We start from the raw sequence: 16,816 nt of genomic DNA on the forward strand, positions 1-16,816 counted from the left end.
TCTCGTCACTCTATCAGTCAAGGTCCAGTCAGAGAAAAGCAGAGCCATCACGGTTGTTACAGGAGAAGGGATTTATTATAGTAATCAGACCTTACACAAGTGAAGGGGACTGGGGAGAAGGGAGCCAAACCTGACCACCTACTTAGTTCTTTATATTAAAGGACTAAGTCAGGACGCCCCTACATTTACTACAGACTTGGAGCCGTGCAAATTGGAATCCATCTTCTGATCCCAGGGAGGCAGGCTCAGTCACTTAGCACTTTTTTGGAAGTACTTGGATATATAGGTTATGGTGTGGAGGTAGGAAAGTCAAGGTAATATGGGTCCCACATACAAATGAGATGCAAGTGCTTGTCTGTATCAGGGAGTGGAGGATGTTTCTGGAAGGATGACTTAACTACCGGGTGGTGGGTACCCATTGGGCGAGGACTCAGAACCCCTAACACTCATGTCTGGTCAAATCAAGGGCCGAATCCTAGAGCTCTGACTGGTGGGCATGGCTCCCAGCACGTTAGGATACCTTCCTGGTTACCCTCCTTGTTACAGACACTCCTCTCCCTTGCCCGTGCCCCTCCCAATAACCCCGAAAGAATTTCTTCTCACCATCTGAGCCATGTGTGCTCTGGGAACACAGCTGCTAGCAGTGCCCATGCCCCGTGCAGACACAGCGCTTTTGCTCTGTGGGCACAGCGGTGTTGAAGGCCTTTAGAAGGTTAGATGCACGGGCCTAACAGTGTGAAGGAAGGACAGCTCGATGGTGAGCTACTTGGGCTTTTAAGTGAGACCTCGGTTTAAATCTCCACTTCACCGCCTACTGCATGAGCTTGAGCAAATCACTTCACCTCTTTGATCTTGGTTTCCTTGTCTGTAAAATGCAATTCATAATACAGATCTCATTGGCTCGTGGTGAGGATTAAGCAAAATAACATATGCAAAACATTTAGTGTAGTTCCTGAAACCTAGTGAGCACTCAGTAACTATGAAAACTAATTACAACAATTAGGCTGAAGACTTGTCAGAGGTACAGTGAAACCTAGTAATGGACTAGGTTAATGGCATAAACCGGCACACACTTATAAAATGCAGGAGTGTGTTAACAGGGTACCCCTAAACAGTGGGGCCCTTCGGAGCCTCCTAACCGCTAGCCTTAGGAGTCCCTAAACCTGAAGTCGTACTGCGACCTAAAATACAAGCTTGTCCAAAGGCAGCAATAAGATGACTGCAATCAGTGCTTAGAATAAGTGCTTGCAGTAACTATGGTGAGCTCCAAGAGGCCTCAGGAGAAAGATGGTGTTGGCATCAGACGTGCAATATTCTGAAGGTTCTGCTTCTCTACCTGCTGTTTCCTCCTCATCCCAACCTCCAGAGGCAGGTGGATCTTGTACTGTACCTACCAGTCTGCCCTCTAATTCAAGCTTCAGAACAAAAGCTCTGTGGAGGAAGAGAGAGGGAGAAAGGGAAGCTCGGGTTACCCAGCTCCTACTGCAGCCCAGAGCATCCTGTGGTCTGTTCATTCCATGCCTCGGGCTTGCAGCTCTGAGTTCTGCTCAGAGGGTCAGCCCTTGGCAGCTGTAGACGGAGAAGCTCTCCTGGCATGTTTCTGAGGAACACAGTGGCATCTAGTGGTCTGGTGGGCGGCATCCCTCTGACAGCCTTCTGACAGTTCCAGAAACCAGGAATATTACTTAGTCTCAGTCCTAAGTGTGTGGCTCTGCTTCTCATTAAGAAGCAGGAGAAAGAGGGAGCTCTAGGGATGGGGAAAGGCAGGAGTGAGGAGAGAGGGAGAGAGAAGTTCAGAGAGACTGGAGACATGTAATTTTCACTGCCTGCAAGCTGGCTTGGATCTGGAATTCCACCAAAATTGTATTTCAGCCTCTTTCTGTCAGATCCTTGTCACTGCCTTTTTGCTGTCATACAGAAATCTCACAATGGTCCTGAAGTATTAGGACTTCTAAAGTCCTATGTACTTTAGAAGAAACCTTGAAAAGTCGTGTAGTCTGGTCCCCTCCTAAGAGGCTGAAATAACAGTATCAAAACTCTAAAGAACCAGTATGTGTTCATTGATTCACTCCTTCAGCAAATATGTGTGGAATACCCACTACGTCTCAGCTGATTTCTGATTATTGAGGGTACAAGACTGAATGAGACATAAAAAACCCGCAGCCTGCTGTATTTGTTTCCCCAGGTGTGTTCCATGGAATAATAATCCATTAGATACTCCTTGGGAAAAAGTTTCTAGGGTCACATAAGTTTAGAAAACACTGCTTAGTATATTTTCCTTTAAGAACATCACATGAGCAAGTTTATTAAGGACTCAGGAGTCTTAAAGTAATTACAATTATTTAAGTCATCTAGCCCAGTATTTTCCAAACATATTTGGTCATCTAAGCAATTAATATTCTGGGAGTACGCTTTAGGAAATGTTTGCATACACTTGTGCTTTTTTTTTTTTTTTTTTTGCGGTACACGGGCCTCTCACCATTGTGGCCTTTCCCCTTGTGGAGCACAGGCTCCGGACGCGCAGGCTCAGCGGCCATGGCTCACGGGCCCAGCCGCTCCGCGGCCTGTGGGATCTTCCCGGACCGGGGCACGAACCTGTGTCCCCTGCATTGGCAGGCGGATTCTCAACCACTGCGCCACCAGGGAAGCCCTACACTTGTGCTTTTTGCTGTGGTTTAAGTATTTAGAAAATATTAATACTTTCAAACAGAGGTGATGTGATGTCAAGTAGTGGTAAGTGCCATGAAGAAAGTAAAGCAGAGTAACAGGGAGTAAGGACAGAAGAGGTGCTTTTTAGTGAGTAGCAGGAAGTCTTCTCTGATGCAGAGACTTGAATAAGGGGAAGAGATTGCCCCAGGTGAAGAGCATTCGTTTTTTGTGGGAACAGCGAGTACAAAGGCCCTGAGACCCTGACGTGGGAATGTATTTCATGGGTTATTTATTTATTTATTTATTTATCTGTCTGTCTGTCTATTTATTTATTTATGGCTGCGTTGGGTCTTCATTGCTGCACACGGGCTTTCTCTAGTTGCAGCGAGCGGGGGCTACTCTTCGTTGTGGTGCGCGGGCTTCTCACTGCAGTGGCTTCTCTTGTTGCAGAGCATGGGCTCTAGGCACGCGGGCTTCAGTAGTTGTGGTTCGCAGGCTGTAGAGCACAGGCTCAGTAGTCGTGGCGCGTGGGCTTAGTTGCTCCGCGGCATGTGGGATCTTCCCGGACCAGGGCTCGAACCCGTGTCCCCTGCATTGGCAGGTGGATTCTTAACCACTGCGCCACCAGGGAAGTCATGGGTTTCATGGGTTTGAGGTGCTGTAAGTTGGCCATTATGCCAGAGTGCGGTGAGCAAGAAGGAGGGCGGTAGAAAATGAGGTAGGAGAAGTTGTCAGACCACAGTAAGAACTCTGACACACTTGATGCACTCATCTTAAGAGTAAGTCTGTCTCTGTGTTGGCTGCAACTCTTGCAGGGCTTGAAGACCTTCATGCCAAGTTCTTCTCAACCATCATTAAGAGTACCCCATCTTGGAAGCAGGAATGGCCAGGGTAGTCAGAATGACTGCTTCCAGAACACGGTAGAAGAACTTGTTCCTAGAGGGTGATGTCAGGGCACTCCATGTCATGGCATGGCATAGGTCACTTGGTCTTAGTTCCCAGTCAGCTTGGGAATGGGAATTCAGCAGGGACACAGCCCTCCCTGAGTAGCAGGGAGAGCACTTCTGGTCCTCATGTGATGCATTCCATCTGAGGAATGGTGGGTTAAGTTTCCCTTGGCTACAGGATGGAACCCACTCTACCCTTGCTCTGCCTGGCTAGAGATTTACCAGTGATTTCATATTTCTAGATACCATCTGTATTTTGAGATATGTTGGTGGTGGCATTTCCTTCCACTCAACAGTGTTACAGTAAAGCCATCGGTTTATTCACTTGGATTTTTTTTGCATGCTCCTAAATTAGATTTGAATTGCCCTTTTAGTGAAAGACTGCTAAAATTCTTAGCAGTTGGGAGGAGGATTAAGTAGTGTCTACCACCTGCATGGAATTGATGAGCAAAACAGCCCTTGTGGGGTCTACTGCTTCCATGTGCCCTCAAAGTATTAGCTCTGAATCTTCTGTTAGAGGAGCTAAAGGGAAGTACAAGCGGGTCATATGGGATTATCCTCAACTGAGCCGTGTCATGTGCATTTTCATCACAGCCTCTTCATTTAGAGGAGAGTGGGAGTAAAAACTGGCAGTGACATATACCATGCCACTGGGTGCCAGGACTGACTTCCCTAATCTGGTTGGCTCAGGAGCTGTTCCCTTCCTTTCTCCCTTGAATTTATACCTGTCCCTCCCAAAGCAGGATGCTCCATTCAGTAAGTTCACTTCCCTTGATAGAGAAAATTATTCTTAGGGTGAGTTGCTGAAAATGTAGTCTTCTTTTCCTTGAATTCCAGCGCCAGTTTTGACTCAGCAGGTGATCCTTCTATAGTCTCTTCCCATATACTCTGGAGACAGTCCAGCCACAAAGCATTATCGCATACTCGGCCATTAAGACACCATATTTACTTACATGAGATCTAGAAATATAATAATAGCTCCATGAATTTTAATAGTGTTTAAAGGCCTATTCATTTGAAAATGGAAAACCTCAGGCAAGAACTCTTAGTACTTCTTTTCTCTTCTTTGGAGAATAGTGAGTCACAAATGTTTGAACTATTGAGACTGCTGTTTGATTTTTGAGCTACTTACTCCTTCCTATGTCCATGTCCTCTCTCCCCCAACATGCTGGGGTGAAGTATATTTTGATTTTATAATTAAAGCTAATTATAAGTAATTCTGTCTTAGGGCAACTTTCTGGGGTGTATGATGCCAGGAGTGAGATTCACTCCCCCTCCCCCAAGCAGGCTCTGAAAATCACCTGGACGAGCTCGTGAAGGAGGTCTTACCCTCCAGTGTATGAGGCTTTGCCCAGACTCTGGGAAGCGGTCCGTGGGTGACTGGCTCCCAGCACCCAAGAGCCTCCTATGATTAAAGCTTCTTATCCAGCCTGCCTCTCCTTCTCTCTCATCCGCTTTTTCTAGCTCTATAATATTCTCTCAGTATTTCTCTCTTTCAGTTTTGTGTTTGGCTCTCTCCCCCACAAACAAACTGTCTCTTGTACAGTTGAGATTCCAGGAAGATTGCCAGGGAGTAGCCGTCCAATTCCATAAAAAGGAAAGATATTAACTAAAACCGTGGGCATGTGCAGAGTCTCCCTCACCCATTCACGTGCCTGGTCTCTTACTAAGCTTTCCCCTTCTCCCCACAGACGCCCCAAGAGACATAAAATGTCAGTCTCCATCACTCTTCTTCCTCTTTCCTCGCCCACCTCTCTCATTTCTTGGCATGTGCAGAATGTCACTTCCGGCATGGAGCACATCCCATCAGTGTGCCGCCCGTGTCCAGGGGCCGCGTGGCTTCCTCGTGCTCCCCGCTTCTCCCTCGGCGAGCCTGGGTGATTGATGAGTGGCATGTAGGTTGCAGCGTTGGGCAGTTACTCCTAGTGACGACACGTAGGGAGGCTGAGCAAGGCCCAAATATGGCCCTTTCCCCCCACCCTTCCAGAAACCAAACATCTTTCCCAAGGGTGCGTTTATAGGCTGGGTCCCGTGCCTGTAAGCCTGCTGAATGATACGGACTCCCTGCTGACTGCGCTGCCGCCCTTTCTTCCAGCTCCTCTACCAGGGACCTCTCCGGCTATGACCGTGCTTATCTGAGGCGGAGCCCCGACCGGTGCAGCTCCCAGGGGAGCACGGACAGCCTGGAGCCCAGCGGGGGATGCCCGCCCTGCCACCCTCTCTCCCCGGCCAAGTCTACCAGCAGCATTGAGCAGCTTGGCCACCTCCATAACAAGAGAGACTCGGCTTACAGCTCCTTCTCCGCCAGTTCTAGCATCCTCGAATATCCGGCCCCTGGCATCTCCGGCCGGGAGCGTTCAGGCTCCGTGGACACCACTTCTGCTCGAGGTGGCCTCCTAGAAGGGATGAGGCAGGCAGACATTCGCTATGTTAAGACGGTCTATGATCCCCGGAGGGGGGTCTCAGCAGAGTATGAGGTGAACTCTTCAGGCCTGCTCCTGCAAGGTAAGGAGGCCCGAGCATTGGCAGATGGGCGGGGCTCTGAGGAATGGCCTGGTGTTCCTCGGGGCAAGGAAGCGGCACCCCCCTCCTGGAGCCAGCGCTGCCCCAGCTCCTTGGAGACCACCGCGGACAACTTGCCTCCTAAAGTGGGTGTGCCCCTGCCCCCGGCTCGGAGTGACAGTTATGCGGCCTTCCGGCAGCGAGAACGGCCTGGCTCCTGGTCTAGCCTTGATCAGAAACGGTTCTGCCGGCCTCAGGCAAACTCTGCAGGCACCCTGAAATCTCCCTTCATAGAGGAACAGCTGCATACTGTGCTGGAGAAGAGTCCAGAAAACAGCCCCCCAGTGAAGCCCAAGCATAATTACACCCAGAAGGCCCAACCTGGCCAACCTCTGCTGCCGACTGGCATCTACCCAGTACCTTCCCTGGAGCCACACTTTGCCCAGGTGCCCCGGCCTTCCGTGAGTGGTAACGGCACCCTCTACCCTGCGCTGGCCAAGGAGGGCGGGTATCCAGCTCCGCAGGGAGCTTGCGACAAGACGGCCCCCCTTGATGAGAATGGGAACCAAAGTGGTTCTAGCAGGCCTGGCTTTGCCTTCTGCCAGCCCCTAGAACATGATTCAGTGTCCCCAGGAGAGAGGAAACCTGAAGTTTCGGCCAAATGTGTCCCCTACAAAGTCCATTTCCTCTCAGTGCCTGAAAACGAGGAGGAGACCTCCCTGAAGAGACTTCTCACACCTCTCCAAGGCGACAGCCCACATCCCAGTGAGAGAAAGAGCACCCAGGGCAACAAATATTCTAATTACCACAGCCTCCAATCCCCTCCGGCTCAGGCCTGGCAAGTGGGTGAAGACAAGAGATCTTTCCTGCCCTCAGAGCCTTGGGAGGGCGATTTCCATGAAGACCACAATGCCAACCTCCGGCGGAGGCTCGAGAGAGGCAGCCTGGGCCAGAGCATGCCAAGCAACTTCGGCAAGACCACATCTGCCTTCTCCTCCCTCCAAAACATTCCTGAGAGTCTAAGAAGGCAAAGCAGCCTGGATCTAGGAGGGGGAGCCCAGGAGATCTACCTGGAAGGCACGTCCACCTGTGCAGTCAGCACCAAGGCAGAGGACTCTGGAAGGACTGTTGTTCCTGATCAGAGGAGCCAGCTGGACAGGTCAGTTGCCTATCCCAGGCCTGAGGGGAGAACCAGTGCCTTGGCTTCATTCCACAGTTCAGACCCAAGGTATGAAGAGCTGCCCTCCCCACCCCCGCAGGAGACATCCAGTCTGGGCCGAAGGAGGCTCAGCTCCAGCAGCGCCTTTGCTCTGCAGGGCTTCCAGTATGGGAAGCCCCACTGCTCGGTGCTGGAGAAGGTTTCCAAGATCGAGCAACGAGAGCAAGGGAGCCAGAGACCCCCGAGTGCTGGCAGCTCTAGTTACGGTTATAACCACAGGCCCAGCAGGACACTCCCAACTTCTAATACTTTGGGGAATGACTTGGAGGAGACAAAGGCCCATATCCGTTTTTCCGAATCCACTGAACCCCTAGGCAATGGGGAGCCGCACTGCAAAAACGGGGAGCCGAAGCCGGAAGAGGTTTCCTGGCAGCCGTGTGGTCAGCAGCCGAGGCGGGACGCTCGCCTGCTCCGCAGCCAGAGCACCTTCCAGCTCTTCAGCGAGGCCGAGAAGGAGGCCGTGTGGCCCGATGACCGGCCCCGCACGCCAGAGTCGCCCGTGCAGGATGCCCCCTTCAGCCGCGCCTACCGCAACAGCATCAAGGATGCGCAGTCCCGCGTCCTGGGCGCCACCTCCTTTCGACGCCGGGACCTTGAGCCGGGGACGCCCACAGCTGCCAGGCCCTTTAGGCTGCGACCCGCCTCGGCCCACGTGGGGCTGCGGAGCCCGGAGGCGCCGGCTTCCGCCTCCCCGCACACCCCGCGCGAGCGGCACAGCGTGACCCCAGCTGAGGGCGACCCTGCCCGGCCCGCGCCCCCCGCCGCCCGGAGGGGGCCGCGCAGGCACCTGACCCCCGAGCAGAAGAAGCGCTCGTACTCGGAGCCCGAGAAGATGCACGAGGTGGGAGTCTCGGAGGAGGCCGAGCCGGCGCCCCCAGGCCCACCAAGGAAGGGGCCTCAGTTCGCGGAGAGCTCGGTGGCTGACCGGCGCCGCATCTTCGAACGAGACGGCAGGGCCTGCTCCACCCTCAGCCTGTCGGGACCCGAGCTGAAGCAGTTCCAGCAGAGCGCGCTGGCCGACTACATTCAGCGCAAGACCGGCAAGCGGCCCGCTGCCGCCGGTTGTGGCCTCCAGGAGCCTGGGCCGCTGCGGGAGCGTGCCCAGAGCGCCTACCTCCAGGCCGCGCCCGAGGGCCCCGGCCTCGCAGCGGCCTCCAGTCTCTCCTCTCTGCGGGAGCCCAGCCTGCCGCCCCGCAGGGAGACCGCCCTCCAGCCGGCCACCGCGGAAGGGGGTGGCGGGGAGCTGCCACGGACCCCCCGAGATCGCAGCAGCTCCTTTGCCGGCGGCCGCCACCTCGGGGAACGGCGCCGCGGAGACCAAGCCCCGAGAGAACTGCTCGGTGGAGCTAACGGCGGTCCAAAGGGCCCCCAGAGGCTGGACAGGACCCCTGGGGAGCCCTCCCCGTGGGGGTCCGCGGCCGGGAGGTCCGGGAAGTCCATGTCGGCCGAGGACCTGCTGGAGCGCTCAGGCGTCCAGGCCGTCCCTGTCCACATGAGGTCACGGTCATCTCCCACCGCTGACAAGCGCCAGGTACGTGCAGCCAGCGGGTCCTAGCACTGCCCCTTGCACCCTGGAAGCCTTAGTGCGGCTTCTCTAACCCCTCCTCTCCTCTTCGTTTTCCTTTTACACGCAAGAGAGTAGCATTCGTTTTCATAAGGTGCTTTCTCAGTGCCCCTCTCTGATGAGATCATTACAGAGATACAGATATATAATACATAGATATCAATACAGTTGTGTAGATATCTTATGTAGATACATGTATCGTATACCGATATAGATATCTATACATATATATGTGTGTGTATCAATGGATATAGATGTATATGTGTACACACACACACAGTAGGCCTCGTATTCCTGGTTCTGCACTGGAATGGAAAATATTGGGAAAATTCCAGAAAGTTCCAAAGAGCAAAATTTGAATTTGCCAGCGCGCCAGCAACTATTTACATAGTATTTAGATTGTAAGTAGAGATGATTTAAAGTATACAGGAGGATGTGTGTAGGTTATATGCAAATACTATGCCATTTTATCAGTATAGAGCATCAGGTGGATTTTGGTACCCGTCCCTGGGGGTCCTGGAGCCAATTCCCTGGGGGTACTGGGAGACAAGTGTATATAATATATATACACACATACGTATATAGTATGTATGTATTATATAGTATATACATATATATAATAACTTCATTTTAGTGTCACCCACTTCTCAGTGTAAGAATTAGATTAGGAAAATTTAGGGGTTATCTTTTTTCTTTGTTTTGGGGTTTTTTTTGCGTTTTGTTTTTTTGTTTGTTTTGCTTCTTTTCTCTTTTTTTAAGTTCATGCAGTAGAGGCCATGTCTCAGTATTTTAAAGACGTTAGCTTCCTACCTTCTTTGTTTCTATTGGACTTCTGCATTTACAAAATAAGTATAGTTATTGACTTTGATAATTGTTGGTTATTGAGCTCCAGGCCCTCAACTAAGTATGCTTTTATGTTTATTATCTCATTAATGCTCAAAATAATCCTATGTGGTGGAGTATATTATCCATATCAAATCCATGTCTCTCTGTCTCTTTCTGTGTACTATCGTGGCGAGATAGGAGAATGTCAGACTTTCCAATTCTCTCATAAAGTCTCCAGACTATGAAAAGATCACGAGGTGCTTTCCACTGGAAATTTTAGGCGGAGCTAGGAGTAAAATCCGAGCACTCTGACTCCAGGAGTCTATTAATTCCCCTAATTCTTAGCCCATCCTCAAGCTCCACGTGCACTGCAGGTCGATGTCCTGCCTCATGGTTCCCTTCCCAGGTAAGAAGATGTGAGGAATTCACATATATGTTACCACAGGGGAGAATACCCCTCCATTGTCCCTTCTCAGATTCTATTTTCCCCAGCAGAGAATGTAATCATTCAGCAAGCATTTGTAGAGCATATGTTTTACGAGAAGGACTGCTTATAGGTTTAAAGGAAACGTAAAGGAAAATAAGGGTCTTGCCTTTCTGGGGTTCACAATTGAGCAAGGACTATGAACTTACGTATAAATAACTAACACGAATAGTGAATGCTTTGGGAGTGGTCATAAATAAGATGCTATGGGAGGGATAGTAATTCTGAGAGGATCTAAGAGAGCATCTCTTGAAGGAGAAGGGATATGAACCAGGCTATAAAGGATGAGCAGGATGTTGACAAAGAGTTGGAGGTTGTGTGGGGGAGGCATTGAGTTGGAGGAAACAGCTTCGGACAAAGAAGAGTTAGCCATTACTGCCTGAGACATCTGTCTGCTGCACTGCTTCTGCAACACACATACGCACAGCATTGTGAGAAAATACTGCTCCCTCCCAGATACTTTCTCTTCAGAAATATCTTCTCCCCAGTATAACCCACCCCACCCCCACACACACACGAGTCTATAGAGGCAATCCTCCATAAGCCTCCAGTAGCTGTTTTTCACCCCTTAGCATGAAGAACAGAGCTAATTTCCAGTCCTTATCCTACCCCTAAGACGCTTTTAAAATCCACATGTGTAACATGCCATTTCAGCTAGTTCGATGGGCTTCACCCATCAAACTAGCTGTTCTGCTAGCTACGGTTCTGCTAGCTCACCATGTAGCAGAACAAACATTTTCTCTATTTCTCTCCCCATGTTCTAAAGAAAACAGAAATGTTTAGGTGAAAACTAAATCATCTTCTGATTGATGTCATTATTCTCTCTTGAGGAATTTGTTGGATGGTTATGAATGTTATTTTGCCTTCCCTTCCAGATACTTCTCAAGCCTGGTAAACTGGGAAATAGAGCTAAAACATAGGCAGTATAGAGAAATGATCCCAATTAAATCCCAATTATTTGGTATTATTTGAAAAACTTTCTAGAAAGACAGCTAAATACAGAACATTATTTATGTTCTCTTTAATAAAGTGAGTACCATATTTAGAAATTATTTAATGTGAGGAATATGATGCCAGAGGGGGGAAATATTTCAACGTGAAATACTTTATCTGCGCTGCTTTGCTCCTACAGATTCTGAAAATAGGTTATCATCCCCCAGATTGCAACTGCATCAAGACTGTGTTCTTAGGCTTCCTCCTTCATTCCCTGGCTCAGCAGCTGCACCGTGCCTGCCCTGAGACTGGTCCATGGCAAGGTCTGCCCCTTGCATCTTCTTCATACACCCATTATCTACCTTAGTTGTAGAACTAGTGAAAAACAAAATAAAACTAGTCTCCACATAATTATTGTGGTTAATATTTTAAGATATTATTATTTATTTGAATAAATTCCAGTAACTTTTACCATTATCATTAAGCTTTGGTGAAGGTGTTAAATAACTATTTTTCTCATCCCAGCTTCAGAGGACTCTCAGAAATTAAGTGACCCTGTAGCGACTAAATCATCTGGCTGAGTTAAACCCAAAATATGGAGTCTGTTTCTGGTGCTGGCTCAGTCCGAGGCATCCCCACAAATGCTGCTTTGCTCCTGCCAGGCAGATGCTAATAGAGCAGGATTTTACAAGCTTTGGGCAAGGATTCAGCTCCTTTTCAAAAGTCCGTTAGTGAGGATAGTTTTTGCTTCCCAAACAAGGTCAGCATGGAAATCAGTTTCTCTGTTTATAAAACTTGATCATTCTTTGAAACGATGACTGTAGAAGGCTGCCACCTTTTTGTAGCCTGAGACCTGCTCAGACACTCAGCAGCCCTGGGCCTCTCCTTAGCCAGCTGTGGTCATCTCTGAACAAGCAGCCTCCCATTCCCTCTCCTTTAATTCCTCTTAATTTTAAAGGTGTAATTGCAGAACAAATGGATATTAGTGATGGAGCTGAAGGGCACATCAAATTCTTGGCTATTTCCTACTTTCTGTGAGACTTTAGAAAACGTCACTGTTTTAAAGTAGGTAGGCCCTGCAAAGCTGCAGGAAAAAATCCAAGCATTTCTGCCTTGGAGATGGAAATTTACACCTGTTCGTTGGCACGGATCTAAAATATAGCAGAGGCTATAAAAAGAAACCTTTTGGAGAAATAAGATTCCTGGTGGGGTATTTTTTTTTTTTCCAGATGCTGAGTTAGAGTCTTCTCTGGTTCTCACTGTATTTTCAGAGACCTTCATTTCTTATATGTAGCACATTCACCATGTGATGGTGTGACAGACATTTGATTGCTGAGGAAATTGCTCAATGCATGGAACCCCACAATGTTGGATGTAGTCTTGATTCTGTAGGATGCAACTTGTATATCGTTTTTAGTACCTCTCAACAAGCTTGGGGATAAATAACAGAATCAACTTTCCACAAAATGTAAAGTTACGAATAGCTACTAATAATCAAATGTTTACTATGTGCCAGTCACTGTACTGTGTTTTATAAGCTTAAAATTAATCCTACATCTATGCAAAGGAGGCGATACCGTTGTTATCGCCATATTATAGATGAGGGAACTGAGGCACAGAAAGGCTGAGAAATTTGCCCAACATAGTGGGAGCAAGGTTTTGACCCCCTACTATCTGACTCCAGAGGTTTTAAGTCGCTATACCACGCTACCTCCCGGTATCAAAAAAGACTGGGCGACTGGAGGGAGGTGAGAGTTAAACATCTTATATCTGAAAACTCCAGCCAGTGAATTGATTTCATTTTAACATTTATCAATTACTGTTATACATTTAAATAACATTTAAAATTTTTAAAGCTGAATTTCTAACTCATTGTAGCAGATACTTGAAGCTGATATTACAAAGTAGATGAATACTGTCTTCATATTTCATTGGTCATAGAGATATTAGGATATTTAATTCAGAATCCAAAGGAAGAGTGAGAATCGGAATTGGATGGGATTCAGGTTTATAGTTCTAACTGTACTGTGCCTAATGAAGAATAAGAACTGGTGTACTTTTAAGTCGGTCAAAAGAAGTTAGAGACAATTAACAAAAACAGACACTTAACAAGTTTCTGTTGGCTTAACTCTATACCTGGCATTTCTCCCATTGCCACTGCTTTTTCCTAAATTGTCATAATAGTTTATACTTCTTACCGGTTTATAGAAAATCAAGTCTTCTTTGAAAGTGCATACGTGCCCAATCTAAGCAAATAAATGCAACAGGAATGTATCCTCCTTGGGCTTTCTGCTAGGTTGGGAAGGCATTTTCCTTCTGTCCAAATGGTATTTCCATTGACAGGAGATGTAGAGTTCTCTCAATGCCCTATTACTGGGTCTGAGTTCTTTTATTTTATATACACCCACAGAAATATCAAGCTCATACTGTAATTCAAAGGAAATAATAGAGTAGAAATATATATTTGAACGTTACTAGGTTAGGAGCTTTAAGGGGACCTAGATAGGCTTTTCCAGTTAATTATTGGCGAGGGTGAACATTCATGTCAACAGAGGGGGTGGAGTGGGGAAAGACTTTTTTTTTTTAACTTTTTATTTTATATTGGAGTATAGTTGATTAACAATGTTGTGTTAATTTCAGGTGTACCGCAAAGTGATTCAGTTGTACATGTATCTGTTCTTTTTCAAGTTCTTTTCCCATTTAGGTTATTACAGAATATGGAGCAGAGTTCCCTGTGCTCTACAGTAGGTCCTTGTTGGTTATAAAGGGACCGTAGGCTTTTGCGGAGAGTAGGAATTCCCATTCCCTCTAGTGATACTTGAGCAAATCAGAGACACATGGAATTCCTTTTTCTCAAAGCACTGACATCTGATTGTATCCAGCTCAGCCACCATTCAACTTAAGATTCCAAAGATCGACCTTAGGCTTTGAGGAAATCATGGTTTGAATCCTAGCTGCTTACTTAATTGTGGGTAAGATACTTATCCTCTCTGAGCTGCAATTACCTCCCCTCTCCCCATTGTTATAGATTAAACTACAGAAGAAATGTCAGGTGCCTAACACAGCTCCAGGCACATCATTTGAGGATTATAAGGAGCTTGGCTGAGTGTCCAGCACACAGTAAATGCCGAGTAGGGGGAAGCTGCAGTTACTAATAATATTCAGGGTTGTTTCTTCTTTGGACCTTCTCCCACCCACCTTTGGCTCTTTTCGTTGCTTCTTAGTACCTCTACCAATGATTGGGGGTGGGGGGAACAGAGAGAGAGAGTGGGGTGGGCTGATGAAAAGCAATCAGCCCTTTGGACAGAATAAATGGTGAAATAAATTGTTGAAATTAAGTTTAGGGATTACATGTGGATTTAATTTTCCTATTTTCTACCTGTCTCCCATTATCATAAATAATTGAGAGTTTTATCAATAGCAACATCATTATCTTCATCAGGGACCTGTACATATGAACTGATCTTACACTAACAAAAACTGACCTACAGCCCTTTCAGGAAACTAATATCTACCCTTATTTAAAACAAAAACAAATAATGACTACCCTTGAAGTGTCCCCAGAGTTACTGACATTACATGTGGGTGAGATGTTTTTCCCAGAGAGAATGTATTTCAACCTGATTACAAGCCAGATTCATATCTAATTCTTGAGCTTTTCCTGGCATCTCCCATATTTCCCTATTGCTGTTTTGAAAGCTTGGCCCTTTGATTTAATTTTCATCATAATATTTCAAGTATAGGAGTCGTCTGAAGTCCGGAGATGATTGTTATCAGACTTCTCTTGTTTAGAAAAGGTCTTTGTTAGGAGAGGCACCCAGTGAGGTAGACTGAGGTTCTGCTACTTGTGACCTTGGGAAAGTTAACTTCTTGGGGCCTGTGTCCTCATCAAGGCAGTGGGATTAAGAGAACTTCCTGGGCTTTGAGGATGAAATGGGTTAGTATGTAAGAGTGCCACCATGATGCCTGATAATAAATAGTGGACCTCCAATAAATGTTCCTTCTCCTTTATACCTCAACCCCCTTGGTAAATTTAAATACCCGTTTGTTGGTAATAACACTGTGCCTCTTGTGTTTTAAGGATGTGCTTTTGGGGGAAAACAATGGCTTTGGTCTTGTGAAGGATCCATGTTATTTGGCTGGCCCAGGATCCAGGTATGTATCTGTATTTATGATGCCCTCTACCTTATGAATGCTGCCGGAGTTAAATGCTTCTGTTCCTCTCTTCCAGAAATCAAAGTGTGATATTGTGATGTTTCATAGTGTCATGTGCCACCTCTTCAGTTTGTCTAGGCCATGGGGAGCTTTCTTTTTTATTTACCGATGACTTTCTCTAAGAATGATACTGTTCAAAATAGCTTTTGAATGTGTGCTATTGAGGCAATGGTTGACTTCCAATAAGTTTGGCATCAGAATAGTTGATGGATATGCTCTTCTCAAGTATATCCTCTGGCTCTCACACGTGGGGCCTCTCTTAAACGTGGCTGATCTCTTCTGGCTCTGTCCCAGAGGATCAGGTCTGCGGAATAAAGCACTAGGGAAAGAATGGGCATCATGAACAGCCTTCACAGAACAAGACAAACTTGCAGGAATCACCTGAAGTAAAAAAATAAAGCTCTAAAATCATTATTTTAGGTACTTAGAGATAGAAAATAGCAGGAAATTCATATTTTAAAAATTGCCATCAAAATCATTTCTCCTCGGTAGAAAAAATATAATGGACAATTTTTCAGAATTAGAATCTTTAAACTATTCACTTGGAGCTTAAGAAGTAGAAATTTCCACGGGCCTCCCTGGTGGCGCAAGTGGTTGAGAGTCCGCCTGCCGGTGCGGGGGATACGGGTTCGTGCCCCGGTCTGGGAGGATCCCATATGCCGCGGAGCGGCTGGGCCCGTGAGCCATGGCCGCTGAGCCTGCGCGTCCGGAGCCTGCGCGTCCGGAGCCTGTGCTCCGCAACGGGGGAGGCCACAACAGTGAGAGGCCCGCATACCGCAAAAAAAAAAAAAAAAAAAAAAAAAAAAGAAGTAGAAATTTCCAAAGAGAGTTTCCTCTGAACCACATGCCTGTATGTAGTTTTAATGCAGCATTATAGGACTATCTACTGTCATCTGTTATTACTAATGGTAATACATTTAAACCCTCCCTACTACTGTCCATGTTTTTTCAAGCCAGTTCCTTAATTATTACTGTGTTTCATTCAATCAATGTTTCTCTCTTTTTCTGGCATTCACCTTCTCGATAGCTCAACCTAATACTGCCAGCATGGTCAGGAAGCGGGTATTAGGTTACCTCCTTCACTGCCAAGAGCAGCCTTCTGTAGTTGGTCTTGCTCCTGGAGCTGTGCCTAAAGTGAAGCAGTCAAGGTGAGGCTGAGAACGTTAGTTTGGCTGCATTAATTCAAAGCCAGAGACAAGGGAAGACTAACAGTGAACTAGAGCTCTGCCAAAAGAGAGCTTGTCTGAAGTCTAAGGTGAAACTAAAGTCAACCACAAAAAAATCAAATTACTGGATTCCAAAAAGGACTTGAATAGACATTTCTCCAAATGGCCAACAGGCCCATGAAAAGATACTGCACATCACTAATCATCAGAGAAATGCAGATCAAAACCACACTCATTAGAATGGCTACGATTGAAAAAACATAAAAGAACAAGTGTTGGTGAGGATGTGGAGAAATTGGAACCCCTGTGCAC

General features: G+C 47.1%; 1 protein-coding gene across 1 annotated transcript in view; it reads left to right on the top strand.

Moving 5' to 3' along the window:
- Window positions 1-16,816, top strand: part of SHROOM3 (shroom family member 3) — a 323,304-nt gene that overhangs the window by 281,128 nt on the left and 25,360 nt on the right. Inside the window, exons 5-6 of the mRNA XM_060093020.1 lie at window positions 5,692-8,848; window positions 15,205-15,278. Coding sequence (XP_059949003.1) covers window positions 5,692-8,848; window positions 15,205-15,278 — 3,231 coding nt within the window. The remainder of the gene's footprint in view (window positions 1-5,691; window positions 8,849-15,204; window positions 15,279-16,816) is intronic.

The sequence above is a fragment of the Mesoplodon densirostris genome, chromosome 1 (genome assembly GCF_025265405.1).
Source record: "Mesoplodon densirostris isolate mMesDen1 chromosome 1, mMesDen1 primary haplotype, whole genome shotgun sequence".
NCBI lineage: Eukaryota > Metazoa > Chordata > Mammalia > Artiodactyla > Ziphiidae > Mesoplodon > Mesoplodon densirostris.